At 45.2% G+C, this 19,854-nt stretch overlaps 1 protein-coding gene across 7 annotated transcripts in view; it reads right to left on the bottom strand.

Moving 5' to 3' along the window:
- LOC116987673 (splicing factor SWAP) overlaps nucleotides 1-18,914 on the bottom strand; it is a 110,416-nt gene extending 91,502 nt beyond the window's left edge. The window contains exons 1-8 of one of the 7 annotated variants that reach the window (XM_033043914.1): nucleotides 18,271-18,914; nucleotides 12,326-12,492; nucleotides 11,713-11,844; nucleotides 10,758-10,846; nucleotides 6,569-6,794; nucleotides 863-972; nucleotides 212-341; nucleotides 149-181 (exon numbers count right to left, since the gene is read on the bottom strand). In XM_033043914.1, coding sequence (XP_032899805.1) covers nucleotides 149-181; nucleotides 212-341; nucleotides 863-972; nucleotides 6,569-6,794; nucleotides 10,758-10,846; nucleotides 11,713-11,844; nucleotides 12,326-12,492; nucleotides 18,271-18,485 — 1,102 coding nt within the window. In that variant the 5' untranslated portion in view covers nucleotides 18,486-18,914. Of the gene's footprint in view, nucleotides 1-148; nucleotides 342-862; nucleotides 973-6,568; nucleotides 6,795-10,757; nucleotides 10,847-11,712; nucleotides 11,845-12,325; nucleotides 14,285-18,270 lie in introns of those variants that run through there. The other 6 variants (XM_033043917.1, XM_033043913.1, XM_033043915.1 and 3 more) reach the window with 6 other exon arrangements.
- Nucleotides 18,915-19,854: the final 940 nt, after the last annotated feature.

Raw genomic sequence — 19,854 nt, 5'->3', positions numbered from 1 at the left:
TACATCTGAGAGTTAACATTCTTAAAGAAAAACAAAATCACCAAGCATCACACGAGGATCGAGCTAATGCATGACATGCCATGAAAACAGCATCAAGTGTAGTAGGCACATATTGAGTTGAGCAGCAAGCGTTTGTCTGCATACTTACAATCTGCAGTGCATTCTCCAGTTGTTGTTGTTGTTGTTGCTGCTGTTGTTGCTGCTGTTGTTGCTGTTGTTGTTGTTGTTACTACAGCTTCGGCGTTGTTGGCTTCTCGCAGCATTTGCTCCCTTTTGACTTCTGCTTGTACCTTCCGCACTAAAGCGGCGAGCGGATGGTCTGGATCCATCACTTTCAGAGGCTAAACACACAATTACATCTTTCAGTAATCCCGATTCTCCTGCTAACTAGTGACGCTAAAGTTACACCTATTTAATTTGCAAGTTGTTATTAGAGGCATTGGCTATTTCACAGAACAGGGGTTCCCAACCTTTTTCATCCTGTTTACCTATGGCAACTTTAATAGCACATAACAATGTTATTTCACTTATTTACGAACAACTAATGAACAGATACCGGTATACCAGAACCATACAGTCAGTCAATGAGAACAAATATGTACAAATCCACAATCAACAATTTACCCCCTGCGTAGGTGACGTTTACCCCCTGGGGGTAAATTTACCCCAGGCTGGGAACCCTTGTCATAGAACAAACTCAAGTCCAAGCCTCACTTGCATTATCTGATATTTATCTAGAATTATACTCGAAATCAAAACTTGGGAGAAACTTGAGATGGAGTACTGTCACTCCAGGAAACAGATTTGTAGTTGGTTTAATCTGGAAGGATTTGAATGTAAAATCTGATCTTCGGGGACTCACCCTTGTTAGCTCTTCCAATCTGGAGTTACTTTTAGTAGCAAAAAGACTCGGATGGAGGTAAGAACCATCGTTGTCATCATCATCTTCTTCACCAGATTCGGTTACAGATTCTGTTAAAATTATAAAATGTTTCAGTAAACAGTAATCACCGAGCCAAGACACAATTATTATTCCCCAGATAGACAAGGTAGGCAACATTGATACAATATTTTGCTGGAGTAATCAATCTTAATGATCCACAAGAGCGACAATTGCTAATTCTCAAATGAATAGCGAGTTGATTGATTCAAAGATACAGCTCTTCGGCCCACCAAGTTCATGCTGACCATCAATCATTCGATCACACTAGTTCTATGTTATTGCATTATCCTTCTCTCCAGAGATGCTGCCTGTCACACTGAGTTACTCCAGCATTTTGTGTCTTTGGTGTACACCACATCTTTCTGCATATTTTGTCCACTCCCAACATACTTGGGGCAATTTACAGAGGCCAATTAACCTACAGATCCGCACATTTTTGGGATGAGGGGGGAAAACTCATGCGGTCACAGGGACAAGGTGCAAACCACAGCACAGAGGTCAGGATCAAACGTGGTTCTCTGGTGCCAGGTGGCAGTGAGTCTACCTGCTGTGCCGACCAGGTTTAAAGGACTTCTGCACTGGACAATTCCATGACATCATAGATTAGCTCCACATATTTCTTGGAGATAGGAGATTGTGTTTTGCTCAAGATCACAGCTTCTGCAAAGTGCTGCCAGAACTTAGTGGGTCAGCCAGCATCTGTGGAGGCAATGGATAGGCGACGTTTTGGGTTGGCACCCTTCTTTAGACTGATGTTACTATCTAAATGGCGTCAAGTTGGGAAAGGGAGAAGTACAACGGGATCTGGGGGTCCTTGTACATCAGTCCATGAAAGTAAGCATGCAGGTACAGCTTACAGTGAAGAAAGCGAATGGCATGTTGGCCTTTATAACAAGAGGAATTGAATATAGGAGCAAAGAGGTCCTTCTGCAGTTGTACAGAGCCCTAGTGAGACCACACCTGGAGTATTGTGTGCAGTTTTGGTCCCCTAATTTGAGGAAGGACATTCTTGTTATTGAGGGAGTGCAGCGTAGGTTTACAAGGTTAATTCCCGGGATGGCGGGACTGTCATATGCTGAGAGAATGGAGCAGCTGGGCTTGTACACTCTGGAGTTTAGAAGGATGAGAGGGCATCTCATTGAAACATATAAGGTTATTAAGGACTTGGACGCACTAGAGGCAGGAAACATGTTCCCAATGTTGGGGGAGTCCAGAACCAGGGGCCATAGTTTAAGAATAAGGAGTAAGCCATTTCGAACGGAGACGAGGAAACACTTTTTCTCAGAGAGTCTTTGGAATTCTCTGCCTCAGAGGGCGGTGGAGGCAGGTTCTCTGGATGCTTTCAAGAGAGAGCTAGATAGGGCTCTTAAAAATAGCGGAGTCAGGGGATATGGGGAGAAGGCAGGAACGGGGTGATGATCAGCCATAATCACATTGAATGGCAGTGCTGGCTCGAAGGGCCAAATGGCCTACTCCTGCACCTAATGTCTATTGTCTATAGATGGAGCAGGGGGGAGATAGCAGGAAAAGAGGCGGTGGTGGGACAAAGCCTGGCAAGTGATAGGTAGGCTTTGCCGCAACGCCAATTCTAGTTTCCAGCTTTGCCTCCCTACTCCATCAGTCTGAAGGGTCTCGACCCGAAATGTCACCCATTCCTTCTCTCCAGAGATGCTGCCTGTCCCACTGAGTTACTCCAGCACTTTGTGTCTATCTTCGGTTTAAACCAGCATCAACTGTTCCTTCCTGCAACATTTAGTCTGAAGAAGGGTCCTGACCCGAAACATCATCAGCCCATTCCCACCACAGGTGCAGCATGACCCATTGAGTTCTCCCACCACTTTGGTTTTATTATCCCACTTGTTTCTTAATGTGTTTGATGAAAAATGGAATGGAGCAACAGCTCAAAGCTATTCATCCCTTTATGCCCTTCTTCTATTCAATGAGGCCCTGTAGATCTGACCTCAGCTCCAAAGACCCAGTTTAACGATATATCCTTTGATTTAATAACAAATATGGCCAGTAATTGAGCTACCCAGTGAATGTTGCTCGAGGGGAACTGGACGGCACCCCTGGGCAAAATCCCCTGCCGCTTCCAAAAATCTCTTAAATTACTCCTTATTTATTCTGAGGAGAAACAAGTCCCCTTTATGTAATCTCATAACTCAAATCCCCAGACAGTGGTTAACATCTTGATGAATGTAGTGATTAAATGAAGCTTCAGCACAGATACTAAGAATGCAATAGCAGGAGGATGCCATATAATCTGTTGAGCCTGCTCCACTAATACATGATTATGGCTGATCTCTTTCTGTGGGCGACGCGACTCTTGTCAGCAGCGGCCTCTGCAGTCCGTCTGTGTTTTTTTTTTTTTTTTCTGTCTCGTTTTTATGTAGTCTTTGTTATTTTTTTGTTGGGGTGGGGAGCGGGTAACTTTAAAATCTCTCCCTGCACGGGAGACCCAACCTTTTCTTTGTCGGGTCTCCGTTGTCGTTGGGGCTGCAACGTGGAGCGGCCTCCAACAGGAATGACCTGGGGCTCCAGTTGCGGAGCTGCCGACTACTCACCGTCGCGGAGCTGGCCGATTTCGGAGCAGGAGGAGCAGTGGTGGAGCGCTGCAGCGACCCGACCCCGGGGATTCGGAGGCTTACCGCAGGTCTGGTGGACAGTGACACCGGGAGCCCGCGGGTCCCTGCTGGGAGACCGCTTTTCGGGGCTTCCGCAACGGCGACTTCACCCGCCCGAGTTGCGGGGTTGAAGAGTACCTGGAGCGGGGCCATACATCATCGCCCCGCGTGGCTTGGAATGGCTGTGGGACTTTGCTAGCACACGCCGGGGGCTCCAACAAGACCCGGAGCGTGGCCTTGCATCACCCGGTGCGGCGTTAATGGCCGCGGGACAATTACCATCGCCAGCCGGGGGCTTTGACTTTGACTCTGACATCGGGGGGGGGGGAAGTGCAGTGGAGAGATAAGTTTTTTTTTGCCTTCCATCACAGCGATGTGATGGATGTTTATGTAAATTGTGTTTGTGTCTCGGGTCTTTTTGTTTTTGTAATGTATGGCTGCAGAAACGTCATTTCGTTTGGACCTCAAGGGGTCCAAATGACAAATAAATTGTATTGTATTGTAGGTACACAAAATTGCTGGGGAAACTCAGCGGGTGCAGCAGCATCTATGGAGCAAAGGAAATAGGCGACGTTTCGGGCCGAAACCCTTCTTCAGACCCATGTATTGTATTGTATCTGATTTTGACTGCAACTCAACTTTCCTGTATATTCCCATCACCATCAACTGCCTTGGTCCAAAAATCTTTCACACAGAGAGTGGTGAGTCTGTGGAATTCTCTGCCTCAGAGGGCAGTGGAGGCCGGTTCTCTGGATACTTTCAAGGGAGAGCTAGATAGGGCTCTTAAAGATAACGGAGTCAGGGGATATGGGGAGAAGGCAGGAACACGGTACTGATTGGGGATGATCAGCCATGATCACATTGAATGGCGGTGCTGGCTCGAAGGGCCGAATGGCCTACTCCTGCACGTATTGTCTATCTTTCTTTCTCGGCCTTGAATCCTATCGATTTGGAGCAAAAACAAACAAACTGCTGGTGGAACTCAGCGGGTCGGGCAGCATCTGTGGAGGCAGCCACTGAATATAATTCATTCTTCTTTCATAACTTTCACTGTTTCTAACATCAGCTCTTCCACTTCATCTGTGAGCTTTGAAAAATTCATGCTCTGTAAAAATCCACCTTGATATCCCATTCCTGGTTTGGACAAGGCAAGATTTTGTTGGCTGGGCCTGTACATGAGAGTAGTGAAACTATATAATGCTCATGGGGTAAATGCAGGAATGGTGTTTCTCTGTGCAGGAGTATCTAGAAACAGGGGTAACAATCTCAAAATAAAGGGTGCACTATGCACGTATGGGATGGGGGGAAAATTATTTCACCCAGAGGCAACTGAATCTTTGCAATTCTCTGTTCAAGTGTCTGGAGAGGCTCAGATAATCAATTTAAAATAAAGATCAAACATTTTCAATGTTGCAAATTAGAGGACACACAATGAATGCAGGAACATAAAAGATCAGCTATGATTTTACCAAGCAGAATAGGCATGAAGAGACGAATACTCTACTTCCCATGTTGTGACATTACTTTCTAACTTTGTGTGTGCCATCGGTAATAAGTTGTGTCCTGCCCTACAAACACTGGCAGGGATTATTAACACTAACCGAAAGCCCAAGTCATGTAGATATAAAGAAACCTAGGGCATCAACAATCATCCCTTACACCCTGGCAGTCCAAGAATCTTTTTTTTTTAATTTTATGTTTACTATTCTTCAACCATTGAGTAATCATGACAATCACTATCATGTTTTCTTTTAATTAAATGTTATGTGGGATTTAGTGAAAACATTTTTTAAGCAAATATCGCAGGCCAACGTTATTACTTTACTCTTCCAACAGGCAAGTGCAGCCTGCCCTTCAGCAATCCTTGCTATCCAAGTCTAATTCTGCCAAGCCTTTCTAAATATACCCTTACGCTATCCTCTGAGTAAGGATGTTGCCTCTCAGTCTTTATCAGCAGGAAGGAAACTCATCTAGCTGTTTCTCTTTAAGAAAGAACTGCAGATGCTGGAAAATCGAAGGTAGACAAAAATGCTGGAGAAACTCAGCGGGTGAGGCAGCATTGATGACAAAAATGCTGGAGAAACTCAGCGGGTGAGGCAGCATTGATGACAAAAATGCTGGAGAAACTCAGCGGGTGAGGCAGCATTGATGACAAAAATGCTGGAGAAACTCAGTGGGTGAGGCTGAAGAAGAGTCTGAAGAAGGGTCTCGACCCGAAACGTCACCTATGCCTTCGCTCCATAGATGCTATCTCACCCGCTGAGTTCCTCCAGCATTTCTGTCTATCTTAGCTGTTTATCTTCCTCACTTTTGTTTAAAATCTTTCGGCGACCCTGATACGTCAGTTTGTTGAAGAAAATCAATTTTGTAAAATAATTTTAGAAATAATGCTTTATATCCCATATTAGTTTTCCAGAGGTGCAATTTGGTGAGCAAACCAGTGAGTTTCCAGTCTCTCCAGAGTTCCAACCCAAAATATCGCCTGTCCATCTCCTCCACAGATGTTGCCTGACCCGCTGAGTTACTCCAGCACTCCTGTGTGTTTTATTCAAGATTCCAGCATCTACACTTCCTAGTGTCCCTCTAGCTTTCAGTCTCATTTGGTTCTCTAGTTCAAACATAAGGGCCTGTCCCACTTGGCGATTTTTTCGGCAACTGCCGGCGTCATTGACTGACGTATCAGGGTCGCCGAAAGATTTTGAACATTTCAAAATCCAGCGGCAACAAAAAAAATGTTGCGACACTTGAGGAGACACCGCGCATCAATACGTCATCACGCCACGACTTTTACGGTGACCTGATACGTCAGTCAATGATGCCGACAATCGCCGAAAAAAAAGCGCCTAGTGGGACAGGCCCTATAAATGGCATATCACTTCCCTCTTCAACTTTGCTACTGAAAACTAAACACCAACATTTTGCAACTTCACAGAAAGCAGCATTTATCAAAACGCAGGATCACAATAGATTCTGTAATGGAAATCAGTCAGAAATAACTTACTCCTTTTCTCATCTATTTTCTTTTCCGTTTGAGCGATATATTTCCCTTCTTTCATGGTCTTGAGAATGTGCTTATAATATGGATTCAGGTAGTGATCAAAGCACAGAAAGTCAAATTGAGAATTCCGGGCTTGCTTAGCCTTAAGCATGATCTCAAATGGTGTTCCCTGCTTACAGACAAATTTTGCTGTGCGTTCAATGATGGCGTGCATTTTGGATGTTGCGGGCTGTAGAGAGAAAATGAGAACATAAAGTTGTGGCAACGTCACAACAACTTGCATCATGGAATAGCAGCCTCAAAACTGATTGTGTTGAGTTAAATATTCTATCCACAGCAGTCTAGAGTTTAGGTTAGTTTCGTTTAGAGATACAACGCAGAAACAGGCTCTTCGGCCCACCAGGTCCGCACCGACCAGCGATCTCCGAACATGAACATTATCCCACACACACACACGGGACAATTTGGATTTACACCAAGACAATTAACCTGTGCGTCGTTGGAGTGTGGGAGGAAGATCTCGGAGAATACCTACACGGTCACGGGGACGATGTACAAACTCTGTACCGACAGCACCTGTAGTCGGGGTCAAACCCAGGTCTCTGGCGCTGCAAGCGCTGTAAGACAGCCACTCTACCACTGCACCACCATGGCCGCCCAATATAATGTTGCATTATAATGTAATTGGTTAATTTGAGATTTAATTCACACATTACAATCAATACTTGGAGATTGATAAACAATGAAATATCTGCTGGTTTGCAGATGGCGTATGTGCTCAGATTACTGTGATAGTGATGAGCGTGAAAGGCAACCTAATTTTCAAGCAAATTTTCCAATGGGTGTACAGTCCATCTGCTGTTTTTCTGTATTTGGCCAGAGTTTTCCTCATTCTGCAATTCCTTTATTTTGACAATATACAAAGTAGCTTTTACATGAGGATAGTGTCCATTGCTGAGAGAATGCAGTGGCTGGGCTTGTGTACTCTGAAGTTTAGAAGGATGAGAGGGAATCTTATTGAAACACATAAGATTATTAAGGGCTTGTACACGCCAGAGGCAGGAAACATGTTCCCGATGTTGGGGGAGTCCAGGACCAGGGGCCACTGATTAAGAATAAGGGGTAAGCCATTTAGAATGGAGATGAGGAAACACTTTTGCACACAGAGAATTGTGAGTCTGTGGAATTCTCTGCCTCAGAGGGTGGTGGAGGCCAGTTCTCTGGATACTTTCAAGAGAGAGCTAGATAGGGCTCTTAAAGATAGCAGAGTCAGGGGGTATGGGGAGAAGGCAGGAACGGGGTACTGATTGGGGATGATCAGCCATGATCACATTGAATGGCGGTGCTGGCTCAAAGGGCCGAATAGCCTACTCCTGCACCTATTGTCTATTAGTTGTGTAGACAATTATGGTTTAGTCACGGAAGGATATTACCAGCCTTCGGTTTTGTTTTAGTCAAGAAATATTGTATGCACAATAGGCCAAAAATACACTTCCATGGTAAATGTTTCACTTGCTTTTTCACTTGACATTTGTGTAGTATCCTGTAGTAAAATGTAAAATACAATGGTTTTTTCTCAACATGAAAAGAAACCACTGCTTCTAAAAATTATTCATTGGATGCTTTTATCACTTGCCCTCACAGGGAAACAGATCTTACAAAAAATGAATTATTCAGTACACATCTGCATGAGCTCTCTGTCAGAGACCAAATGAAAAATAATTACATCACCAGTAGTTGTCTGCTGCAGCTCTGTAGTTTCACGTTTCACTAATGTACGCGCTGAGTACCCCCCATCTCCTGGTCAATCCCCTGCCCCTTGTTGCTGCCACAGATCAATATCTATCATCAGGTGAGGCAGCATCTATGGAGCGAAGGAAGTTGTGACATTTCGGGTCTCGACCCCGAAAGAATAGGTGACGTTTCGGGTCTCGACCCTGAAGGAATAGGTGACGTTTCGGGCCAAGACCCGGAAGGTTCTCGACCCGAAACGTCGCCTATTTCCTTTGCTCCATAGATGTTGCCTCACCCGCTGAGTTTCTCCAGAATTTTTGTCTACCTTCGATTTTCCAATATCTGCAGTTCCTTCTTAAAGATCTATCATCACATCAGTTTGGCCAACACTGCCAGATGACTTAACAGAGGGCGATTCAGGGCGTTTGCATGGATTGATCTCCTAGTTGAGGAGTTTAGAACTCAGTATAAAGGGCAGGAGTTGTACAGCATAGGATCAGGACCTTCAGCCCACGGTGTCTATGGCAACAATCATGTCTCATGCATTAATTCCATATCCCTCTATGCCTTGCTCATTCACATTTTGTCCATATGCCTCCATCGCCTCCACTGGCAACTGATTGCAAATACCAGCTACACTGTGATAAGGAAAGTTTGTCTTCAAGAAGTTAGAGAATCTTTGTAATTCTCTATCCCATAGGCTTGTGGAGGTTCAGTCATCAAGTTCATTCAAAACATAGATTGATAATTGATGGATATTAATGGAATAGGGATAGCGCAAGGCAACGGAATTGAGATCCACCAGCAATGATTTTGACAAATGGTGAAACAAGCTCGAGAGGCCCAAAGAGTCACTCCTACCCCTAAATCTTACATTCTTATAATCAATCCTATGGCAAGGCATAAAAACATGTTGCATTCATAAATTGGGATAAACAGAGTAATATTTAGCCGAGACCAATAGAGAACATTCATTCACAAGGGGAACAGACACACAGCCTGACTTCATGCTCTAACAAATACACTTTCCCAGATCCACTCCAACTCATATTTCACTTGGGCAGCTTACAACCCAGTGGTTTGAACCCTGTCTGAAGAAGGGTCTCGACCTGAATTCCACAGATTCACAATTCTGGATGAAGAAGTTTTTCCTCATCTCAGTCCTAAATGGTCTACCCCATATTCTTAAACTGTGACCTCTGGTTCTGGATTCTCTCAACATGGGGAACATTTTTCCTGCATCTAGCCAGTCCAATCCTTTAGGAATTGTATATGCTTCTATAAGATCCCCTCCCATCCTTCTAAATTCCAGTGAATACAAGCCCAGTCGTCCTGGCACAAGAATTGACAACATTAGTGATATGCACAGGTTTCAGCTTCTTCAATGATGGGTAATGTGTATGTATAAAGATACAGGCCCTTCAGCCCACTTCGACCACCCATTCAATAGTTCTATGATATCCCACTTTCTCATCCATTCCCTACACACCAGGAGCAATTTACGGAAGTCAATTAAACTATGAATCCACCCATCCTTGGGATGTGGGAGGAAACCAGAGGACCTCGAGGAAACCCAGTCAATCACAAGGAGAATGTGCAAACTCTACAGATGGCACCCGAGGTCAGGATCAAACTTGGGTCTCTAGCTCTGAAGCACCAGCTCTACTAACTGCACCACTGTGCCACCAAGTGGATCTCATATAAAGGACAATGAAAATGACAGTTTCTACAAGCAAACACTGCTAGCTAGCAGCCCAACTGTTATCCAGCAACATTCAATACAAGATGAGAAAATACTTACTAACATTGAGCAAGATGAAAGAATAATTAAAAGATGTGGACAAAATATTTTATTTAGCTGATATAGAATGAAGAGGCAGTCCCCCCAGTTTACAAACACCCAACTTGTGTACAGCTCGTACACACAAACAAGCATTTGGAAGGCCAGTGGGTTGGATTTGCTGACTGCAGCCATCCCCCGCTGTCTGGGAACTCAAGTTTGCAGCCGCATTTCCAGCGTGCAAACTATCCAGGTTATCAATTGTTGACAGGAATGAATCATCACTGTAACCAGAGGAGAACCAGTTGTTGGTAGAAGACCCAGGATTTTCCTCACACACACACACACAGCCTGTGATTGGGATCTGGAATGTGCTGCTGCAGGGCTCATTCAGCCAGATTCATTGTAGCACTCAAGGATGTGAAGTAAAGGATTCACAGAGCATGGGGAATGAGCTGCATTGCTTTTACATGAAATAATCTCTCTTCATTATCATTCCATGATTTTATCATTTGTCTAAAAATTACAGCAAAATGTACACCATAATCATGTGACAGGACTCTTTAAATTGATAGATTCAACTCCAGATCACATTTTCAGGTGAGAATTAAACACATTTCTGTACTATGATCAATGTCACGCTACATGACATAATTGAAAGAAACTTTAGACACTTACAACTTCGACATCAGAAGGCACAAGCAGCCCACTGGGAGCAGTGTATGGCTCCTCATTCTCTTCCGCATTTTCTTCCATCGCAGCTGCTACAAAGAAGATCAAAAGAATATGCTGTCAATGACATAAATCAATATGTATATAACCAAAATGTAACATTAAGTAAAAATTGCCCGTGACTAATCAATAGTCGACATTTTTGTTAAACAAGCAGTCAGCCTGGTTACTAGAAATGTTTTTAAAAATGTTAAAATATTTGTTAAATCGGTATCTCTGAGCAGATGTTGCTTGATGAATTTAGCATTACAAACACTTCTGTTTTTTTGTAATTCAATTACTGAATATTCTATATTTTAACACATTAAATGGTTTAATTTTGGACGTGTATTTTGCTAATCAAGTGTGTGTTTAAAATGTGTGGGTTAATTACTATGAACGTAGAATATCTATGAAAAATAAGCAAAGTAAGTAATTCAATAATTGTAGGAAGGAACTGCAGATGCTGGTTTAAACCGAAGATAGACAAAACGCTGGAGTAACTCAGCGGGACAGGCAGCATCTCTGGAGAGAAGGAATGGGCGACGTTTCGGGTCGAGACCCTTCTTCAGACAGAGTTGGGGAGTGGAAGATGCAGAGATAAGGAAGTGTAAGGTGTGAGAACGAGACATCAAAGGGGGTGGAGCTGAAGGAAAGTGTAGAATAGATCATTGTTAGCTAGAAGAAGGTAACAATAAAGCTAACAATAATCTATTCTACATTTTCCTTCATCTCCACCCCCTTTGATGTCTCGGTCTCACACCTTACATTTCCTTATCTCTGTATCTCCCCCTCTCGACTCTCAGTCTGAAGAAGGGTCTCGACCTGAAACGTCCCCCATTCCTTCTCTCCCGAGATGCTGCCTGTCCCGCTGAGTTACTCCAGCATTTTGTGCCTATCTTCTAATTCATTCAAAACTTACCTTCTGATTTAGCAAGCTCCTCTTCCTCTGTGGGCTGAGATGGGTCATAGTAATCACTTTTGTAAGCAAACCCGACTGCATTGTAGATGCCATCCTCTGCCAGTGCCTCACTCAGACGTCTATATTCCTCCTCTTAAAAGCAGGTGATTATGGAGAGGAAAGCAATGAATTAGACTCATATGGCACCAAACACCACTTTAAAAATCGGACGTGAACTTAAAGCTAATAATTAAATTCTGATATTCAATACCTGCTTTACATACTAAATTACTGACGAGATTTGAAAAATCATCTACAATCAGATTTAATGTGAACTAGGAAAAAAGCCTCAATATATATTATAAGATATATCAGTTTTCCCATTGAAGAGAAAAAAAAAATTTCTTAGTTTCCACTCTGCCCTACAAGTTGCGAACAATTTTCTTTTGCAGGCTAATTTAACTACTCCTGAGATCCTTTTTGATAAGGAAGGATTCCTTTTCCAATCCCCAGGGTACTGTCAAATAAGGAATATCAAAAAAATGAGTGCATGGTCAAATTGCAGACAGTTGTAAAATTTGCAGAAATTCACATAAATTTGGTTCAAAAGATAAAGTTGTTTGACAAAAAGTACCTTGCCTTGCCTCTTCCTCAAGCATGTCCGTATGCAAGGCTAAATACCTCTCTTCATCGCAAAGAGCATCGATCCTCGCTTCTTCTTCTGACAACTGGTAATCTCTGTTCCAGGTGTACTCAGCATCACATTCTGAGAGGTCGTGTAAATGACCCCGGCAATCGTACCTGCAAGGTGAAGACACTGGTCAATGGTACAGAAATAGAACCAATTACAAAAATAGCATACTTACCACACTAGGCAACCTGAAAGTGATATTTATAAAAGTAAACATTATCAATGACATAAAATTATGAAAGATATCTTAACGTAGTATATATTTAAAATTTAAACGTTTCTCTTTGCATATGTAGCAAGTACTTTGAGAAAAGTTAACTCGGATCTTCACCATAATACTGCATGGTTAACAAATTGTAAACAAACGCCCGTTTGCCAACACTGAAGAAAAAAGAATCTTACCGTTCACGTTTCAGTCAAGCAGCACCCGCTCTGCTATCTGTCAATGACACGCTTGCTTGAAAATATTTCATCTGCAAAAACCAGTTTTAACAGACGCACAAACCTGAGGACATAAATACCTATCAGCAAGAACCAAATGGGCCGAAAATGTCCTTGCTTCACAATGCTCCGAGTTTTCCTGGAGGACGAGCAGCAGGTGAGGGCTCTTCATCCGAAGACAGTCTGTCCTTTGGAGGCAAAATCATGACTAGGCCTGTTTTTATCCTAGCCATTCTACTACCTGTCAAATTCACTGGGGAATAAAGCTTTGGATTATGTGACAGAGAAAGACACACACACACACATATCTCATACATATACACACACACACACACAAATATATATCATACACACACGCATATCATACATACAGTGATGGGGGGGAAATAAATAAATAAAACACCGCATGCATGTTTACATTTGTCAAGCAGGTAAATGACTGAACATTCACGATAATTTAATACATTGTTTTTAAAATACAAGTTAAATATCTGAAATAAAAACAGAAAATGCTGGAAAAGGGCAGGTCTGGCAGAGAAGGGAAATACACTCCAGAGCTGTGATTTTTCTAAAGAACTGGATAAAGTTGAAGTTTGAGGTGAGAAGAAGGGAACGGAAATCCAGTTCTGATGAAAGATCACTGACCCGAGACATAATTTCTGTTTTTGTTTCGGAAGGCTGCGAGTTCATGCCACACTCCAGGGGCTTGTGCACACAGTTCAGGCTGACGTACCCAATAAAGTGCTGAGGGGGTGCAGTGCTGCTACACTGAAGGGGCTAATATACCAATATTTCATCTGCACTTTCAGGTAGCTAAAACAATCCTTTGGAATTATTACACAAACCAGAATATTTCTCCGCGGTGCCTAGGCCTTTATTTACCCCTCGAACAACAATATACAAAACAAGGGTCTCGACCCGAAACGTCACCCATTCCTTCTCTCCAGAGATGCTGCTGTCCCGCTGAGTTACTCCTGGCATTTTGTGTCTATCTTCAGTAAATAAAATAGAATGCCTGATAATGATCACGTTTGTGGAAGCTTGCCATGTGCACACTTCTTGCCACATTGCCAACATTACATTGAAACTTGAAAAATACTTCATTGGCTAAAGAACACAGTCCTGAAATGCTAATCCTTTTCTACAGTGAAAGACATCTGTGGATGGTGATGGGGGATATTACACAAGTTTGACGTTTTATATTTCAAATCAGAAGATGGACAACAGAGAAAAGAACAAAATATGGAATGAATTAAATGGCACTTTAGAACTATTATTTCATCTCCATAGATTCATTGAAAGTTATTCAAAAAACTGAAAAAATACTTAGAGCTCCTACAGGTCATTTCATTTAAAGACATCCCAAACCATTTGGCAGACGATAAATACCATCTGTGGAGGGAATGGATTGATGACATTTTGGGTTGAGACTCTTCTTCAGCAGACTGATGGAGTAGGGGACACTGGGATAAGGGGGGGGGGGCACTTGTTTGAAATTGGAGAAACAAGGATATGGCGGACCAATTGAATAACTACTTTGGTTCCGTCTTCACTAAGGAAGACATAAATAATCTGCCGGAAATAGCAGGGGACCGCGGGTCAAAGGAGTTGGAGGAATTGAGTGAAATCCAGGTTAGTCGGGAAGTGGTGTTGGGTAAATTGAATGGATTAAAGGCCGATAAATCCCCAGGGCCAGATAGGCTGCATCCCAGAGTACTTAAGGAAGTAGCTCCAGAAATAGTGGATGCATTAGTAATAATCTTTCAAAACTCTTTAGATTCTGGAGTAGTTCCTGAGGATTGGCGGGTAGCAAACGTAACCCCACTTTTTAAAAAGGGAGGGAGAGAGAAAACAGGGAATTACAGACCAGTTAGTCTAACATCGGTAGTGGGGAAACTGCTAGAGTCAGTTATTAAAGATGGGATAGCAGCACATTTGGAAAGTGGTGAAATCATTGGACAAAGTCAGCATGGATTTACGAAAGGTAAATCATGTCTGACGAATCTAATAGAATGTTTTGAGGATGTAACTAGTAGCGTGGATAGGGGAGAACCAGTGAATGTGGTGTATCTGGACTTCCAGAAGGCTTTCGACAAGGTCCCACATAAGAGATTAGTATACAAACTTAAAGCACATGGCATTGGGGGTTCAGTATTGATGTGGATAGAGAACTGGCTGGCAAACAGGAAGCAAAGAGTAGGAGTAAACGGGTCCTTTTCACAATGGCGGGCAGTGACTAGTGGGGTACCGCAAGGCTCAGTGCTGGGACCCCAGCTATTTACAATATATATTAATGATCTGGATGAGGGAATTGAAGGCAATATCTCCAAGTTTGCGGATGACACTAAGCTGGGGGGCAGTGTTAGCTGTGAGGAGGATGCTAGGAGACTGCAAGGTGACTTGGATAGGCTGGGTGAGTGGGCAAATGTTTGGCAGATGCAGTATAATGTGGATAAATGTGAGGTTATCCATTTTGGTGGCAAAAACAGGAAAGCAGACTATTATCTAAATGGTGGCCGATTAGGAAGTAGGCATGCAGGTGCAGCAGGCAGTGAAGAAAGCGAATGGTATGTTAGCTTTCATAGCAAAAGGATTTGAGTATAGGAGCAGGGAGGTTCTACTGCAGTTGTACAGGGTCTTGGTGAGACCACACCTGGAGTATTGCGTACAGTTTTGGTCTCCAAATCTGAGGAAGGACATTATTGCCATAGAGGGAGTGCAGAGAAGGTTCACCAGACTGTTTCCTGGGATGTCAGGACTGTCTTATGAAGAAAGACTGGATAGACTTGGTTTATACTCTCTAGAATTTAGGAGATTGAGAGGAGATCTTATAGAAACTTACAAAATTCTTAAGGGGTTGGACAGGCTAGATGCAGGAAGATTGTTCCCGATGTTGGGGAAGTCCAGGACAAGGGGTCACAGCTTAAGGATAAGGGGGAAATCCTTTAAAACCGAGATGAGAAAAACTTTTTTCACACAGAGTGGTGAATCTCTGGAACTCTCTGCCACAGAAGGTAGTTGAGGCCAGTTCATTGGCTATATTTAAGAGGGAGTTAGATGTGGCCCTTGTGGCTAAGGGGATCAGAGGGTATGGAGAGAAGGCAGGTACGGGGATACTGAGTTGGATGATCAGCCATGATCATATTGAATGGTGTTGCAGGCTCGAAGGGCCGAATGGCCTACTCCTGCACCTAATTTCTATGTTTCTATGTTTACCCAAGCAGAATATGAAGTGATGTACCTCCAGCTTGCGTGTGGTCTCACTCTGACAATGGGGGGAGGCCCAACACAAAAAGATCAATGTGGGAATGGGAGTTAAAATGGGAGATCCAGTAGGCCTTGGTGGACTCTGAAGTGCAATCACTGTAATAGGATGGCAAAAGCAGCAGACAATTTGCACACAGCAACACTCATAAATAATTGAGATCATTGAATGTAATTTCACTGATGTGGATTGAGGGATATCAAGCAGCGCGTTGGGTGAAATTTGCTGCTCTTCTTCAGTGTTATAGGATACATCCTGCACAACATACAGCTCCCCGGACAGTTCCACAAGCAGCACAAAGACACCGTTGGTTCACAGATTCCACTACCTGCATGAAAATTCAAGGCCTATTCCTACAAAAGCTCAGGTGGCAAGTTAAGCCATGTTCCCAATGTCACGATATTCAAAAAACTGTGAAAGAAGGAACCAAAATGCTGGAGTAACTCAGCAACATCTCTGAAGAAAATGAATAGGTGACTTTTCAGATCGGGACCCTTCTTCAGACTGAAAAGTCACCTATCCAATTTCTCCAGAGATTCTGCCTGACCTGCTGAGTTACTCCAGCATTTTGTCTCTGTTTTTGGTGTAAACCTATATATGCATTTCCTTTTATTATACTATTATTAAGTCTGTGAAAGTCTGATATTTATAAAGTTTAAAAAAATAATTGCAAGAAGTGTTGAATATTAAACTAATTATATAAAAGTAATTAAGACTTTTGGACAAATAATTAAACAGGTTTAAATTCACAGTTGAACATTTTATGGGTAATTCAATGAATTCGATTATTTTTTTTTGTTAAGTAAGATACCTGGAAGGTACACATGCCCCCTTTCAGGTGTTCCTTGCCACTGAAATGAATGGACTCACTGAACGACCCCTGGAATTATCAGGAACACATTCAGTGGCAACAGCTTCCGATGTTCTCCTGGTAGACTCCAGATAGTTTCTGGTCAACACTAGGCCTGGAGCCCAGTGTTGTGATGTGTGACAGTGGCGAAGTTGTTCTCTGGAAGTTCAGGACTTCCACAATCCAATGAAGGTCCATATGAGCAACCCCGAACTATCAGCCTAGCTCAACCAAGGGTGGTGGGCATCTACTCCGTGTCCATCTGATTGGGCAGAAGGGTCCACACTCCAACATCCAGTAACAACATGGTGTGTTCAGCACCCCTCCCCACTCTCCCTCAGAGAGAGAGAGACACACACACAAAATGCTGGAGTAACTCAGCGGGACAGGCAGCATCTCTGGATAGAAGGAATGGGTGATGTTTCGGGTCGAGACCCTTCTTCAGACCCTGATCCCGGAATATCACCCATTTCTTCTACCCAGAGATGCTGCCTGTCCCGCCTGCTGAGTTACTCCAGCATTCTGTGTCTATCTTTGTTTTAAAGCAGCATCTGCAGTTCCTTCCTACATGCTCCCTCAGAGAGCATGGCATTCCCTCCAAGCTATGCCCTCAGCACTGCAGTCTCAACGCTACAAGGCAATGTTCCCTCAACTCTATGGTGCTCCCTCACTCAGCGTGGAGAGCTCCCTCACTCTGCGTGGAGAGCTCCCTCACTCTGCGTGGAGTGCTCTCCCTCACTCTGCGTGGAGAGCTCCCTCACTCAGCGTGGAGAGCTCCCTCACTCAGCGTGGAGAGCTCCCTCACTCAGCGTGGAGTTCCTTCACTCAGCGTGGAGTTCTCTCCCTCACTCAGCGTGGAGTTCTCTCCCTCACTCAGCGTGGAGAGCTCCCTCACTCAGCGTGGAGTTCTCTCCCTCACTCAGCGTGGAGAGCTCCCTCACTCAGCGTGGAGAGCTCCCTCACTCAGCGTGGAGTTCTCTCCTTCACTCAGCGTGGAGTTCCTTCACTCAGCGTGGAGTTCTCTCCCTCACTCTGCGTGGAGAGCTCCCTCACTCAGCGTGGAGTTCTCTCCCTCACTCTGCGTGGAGAGCTCCCTCACTCAGCGTGGATAGCTCCCTCTCAGCGTGGAGTTCTCTCCCTCACTCAGCGTGGAGTTCCTTCACTCAGCGTGGAGTTCTCTCCCTCACTCAGCGTGGACTGTGTGCGGGCTGGAGTGGGGCTGACCCGGGGCCGCGGTAGTGCGGGGGTGGCCGGCTGCCGGGCTGACTGAGGCCGGGTAGGGAGGGAGGGAGGAAGGGAGGGAGCGGCGCGGTGCGGCAGGAGGGCACCGACCTGTCGATTTGCAGCTCCTGGTCTCCCATCCAGGGGATGAGATGGCGGCCCTGCTCCATGAAGCGCGCCCGCTCGTCCTCACGGAACAGCTTGCAGGCGTAGCCGAAAACCAGCAGCTCCGCGCCGGCCCCGGGGCCCCCCGCCGCCGCCGCCGTCGCTGCCCCGTCCTCCTGCTTCCGCTGCCGGTGACTCGGGTAGGCCCGGGCCTGGGCCATGGTCCGCTGCTGCCGCCGGTGCCGCCGCTCCGCCTGGGTCTGAGCTCCTTGGACTGTCCGCCGCTACTCCCGGCCCCGCTGGGCCTAGTCCTAAGGCCTAGTCCGGTGCTGTGTGTGAGGCGGGACCGCCGCCGCTCCTTCTCCCGGGCCTGTGCTGTGGGCCCGCCCTGTTGTCCGGTGCCGGTGCCGCGGCTCCACCCGAGCCAGTGTCGGAGCCTGGGCCTGGGCTCCTTGGACTGTCCGCCGCTACTCCCGGCCCCGCTGGGCCTGGGCCTAGTCCGGTGCTGTGTGTGAGGCGGGACCGCTGCCGCCGCCGCTCCTTCTCCCGGGCCTGAGCCGGTGCCGCCGCTGGGCCTGTGCTGTGGGCCGATGCCGGAGCCTGGGCCTGTGCTGTGGGCCCGCCCGCCCTGTTGTCCGGTGCCGCTGCTGCTGCTCCTCCTCCTCCTCCTCCCGTAGGCCCGCGGCCGATAAAATGGCGGCGCCTCCCTCCCTCCCTCCCGCGCTCACCCCGCACTTTCCACACAGACCCCCCCCCACACAGACACACACCCCACCCCCCACGGCTCGTTTCATCCCATTTTATTACATGCACTATTTTAAAACATTCTCATTCCCGTCTCTCATTCGCGCCTCCCGCCTTCAGACATAGATAGACTGACGAATCTGCGGGCGGGAGCGGGCCAGCAGGCGGCCGACGGGCAGAGCGGCCGAGCAGAAGAGAGTTGCATCATTCACTGTCTTATCAGTCTCTGCCTTAAACAAATATATCCACTGACACTGGCCTCTGTAGCAAAGAATTCCACAGATTCACCGCCCTCTGACTAAAGAACTGAACAACCAGGTGAGGTAGAGTTCAGCGAGAGAGTACATGGCAGCACTTCCAGGGGTGATTGGGACATAGGATAGAACAGGGACAGGCCCTTCGGCCCACAATGTCCGTGCTGAACATGATGCCAAGTTATAAGGTCATAGAAATCGGAGTAGAATTAGGCCATTCGGCCCATTGAGTCTACTCCGTGAAGAGAGAGTGGACGCTGGCGCGCTTTGGCTGCCGCTGCTCTCTTTTCACACTGTGTTTTTGATTTTCTGTTTTTGAATTGAATTCTGTTTTTAATTTGTGTCTCTGTGATGTCTTTATTACTTGTTATATTCCGATTGTATGTTATTCCGATTACTATGTAAGGTGTCCTTGAGATGTCTGAAAGGCGCCCATTAAATAAAATGTATTATTATTATTATTACTCCGCAATTCAATCATGGCTGATCTATCTCTCCCCTCATAACCCCATTCTCCTGCCTTCTCCCCATAACCTCTGACATATAGGTGGTGCAGTGGTAAAGTCACTGCCTCACAGCGATGCAGACCCAG

This window comes from Amblyraja radiata, chromosome 25, assembly GCF_010909765.2.
Source record: "Amblyraja radiata isolate CabotCenter1 chromosome 25, sAmbRad1.1.pri, whole genome shotgun sequence".
NCBI lineage: Eukaryota > Metazoa > Chordata > Chondrichthyes > Rajiformes > Rajidae > Amblyraja > Amblyraja radiata.
The sequence above is the reverse complement of the archived record's forward strand: the minus strand, read 5'-3'. Positions and strand labels throughout refer to the sequence as shown.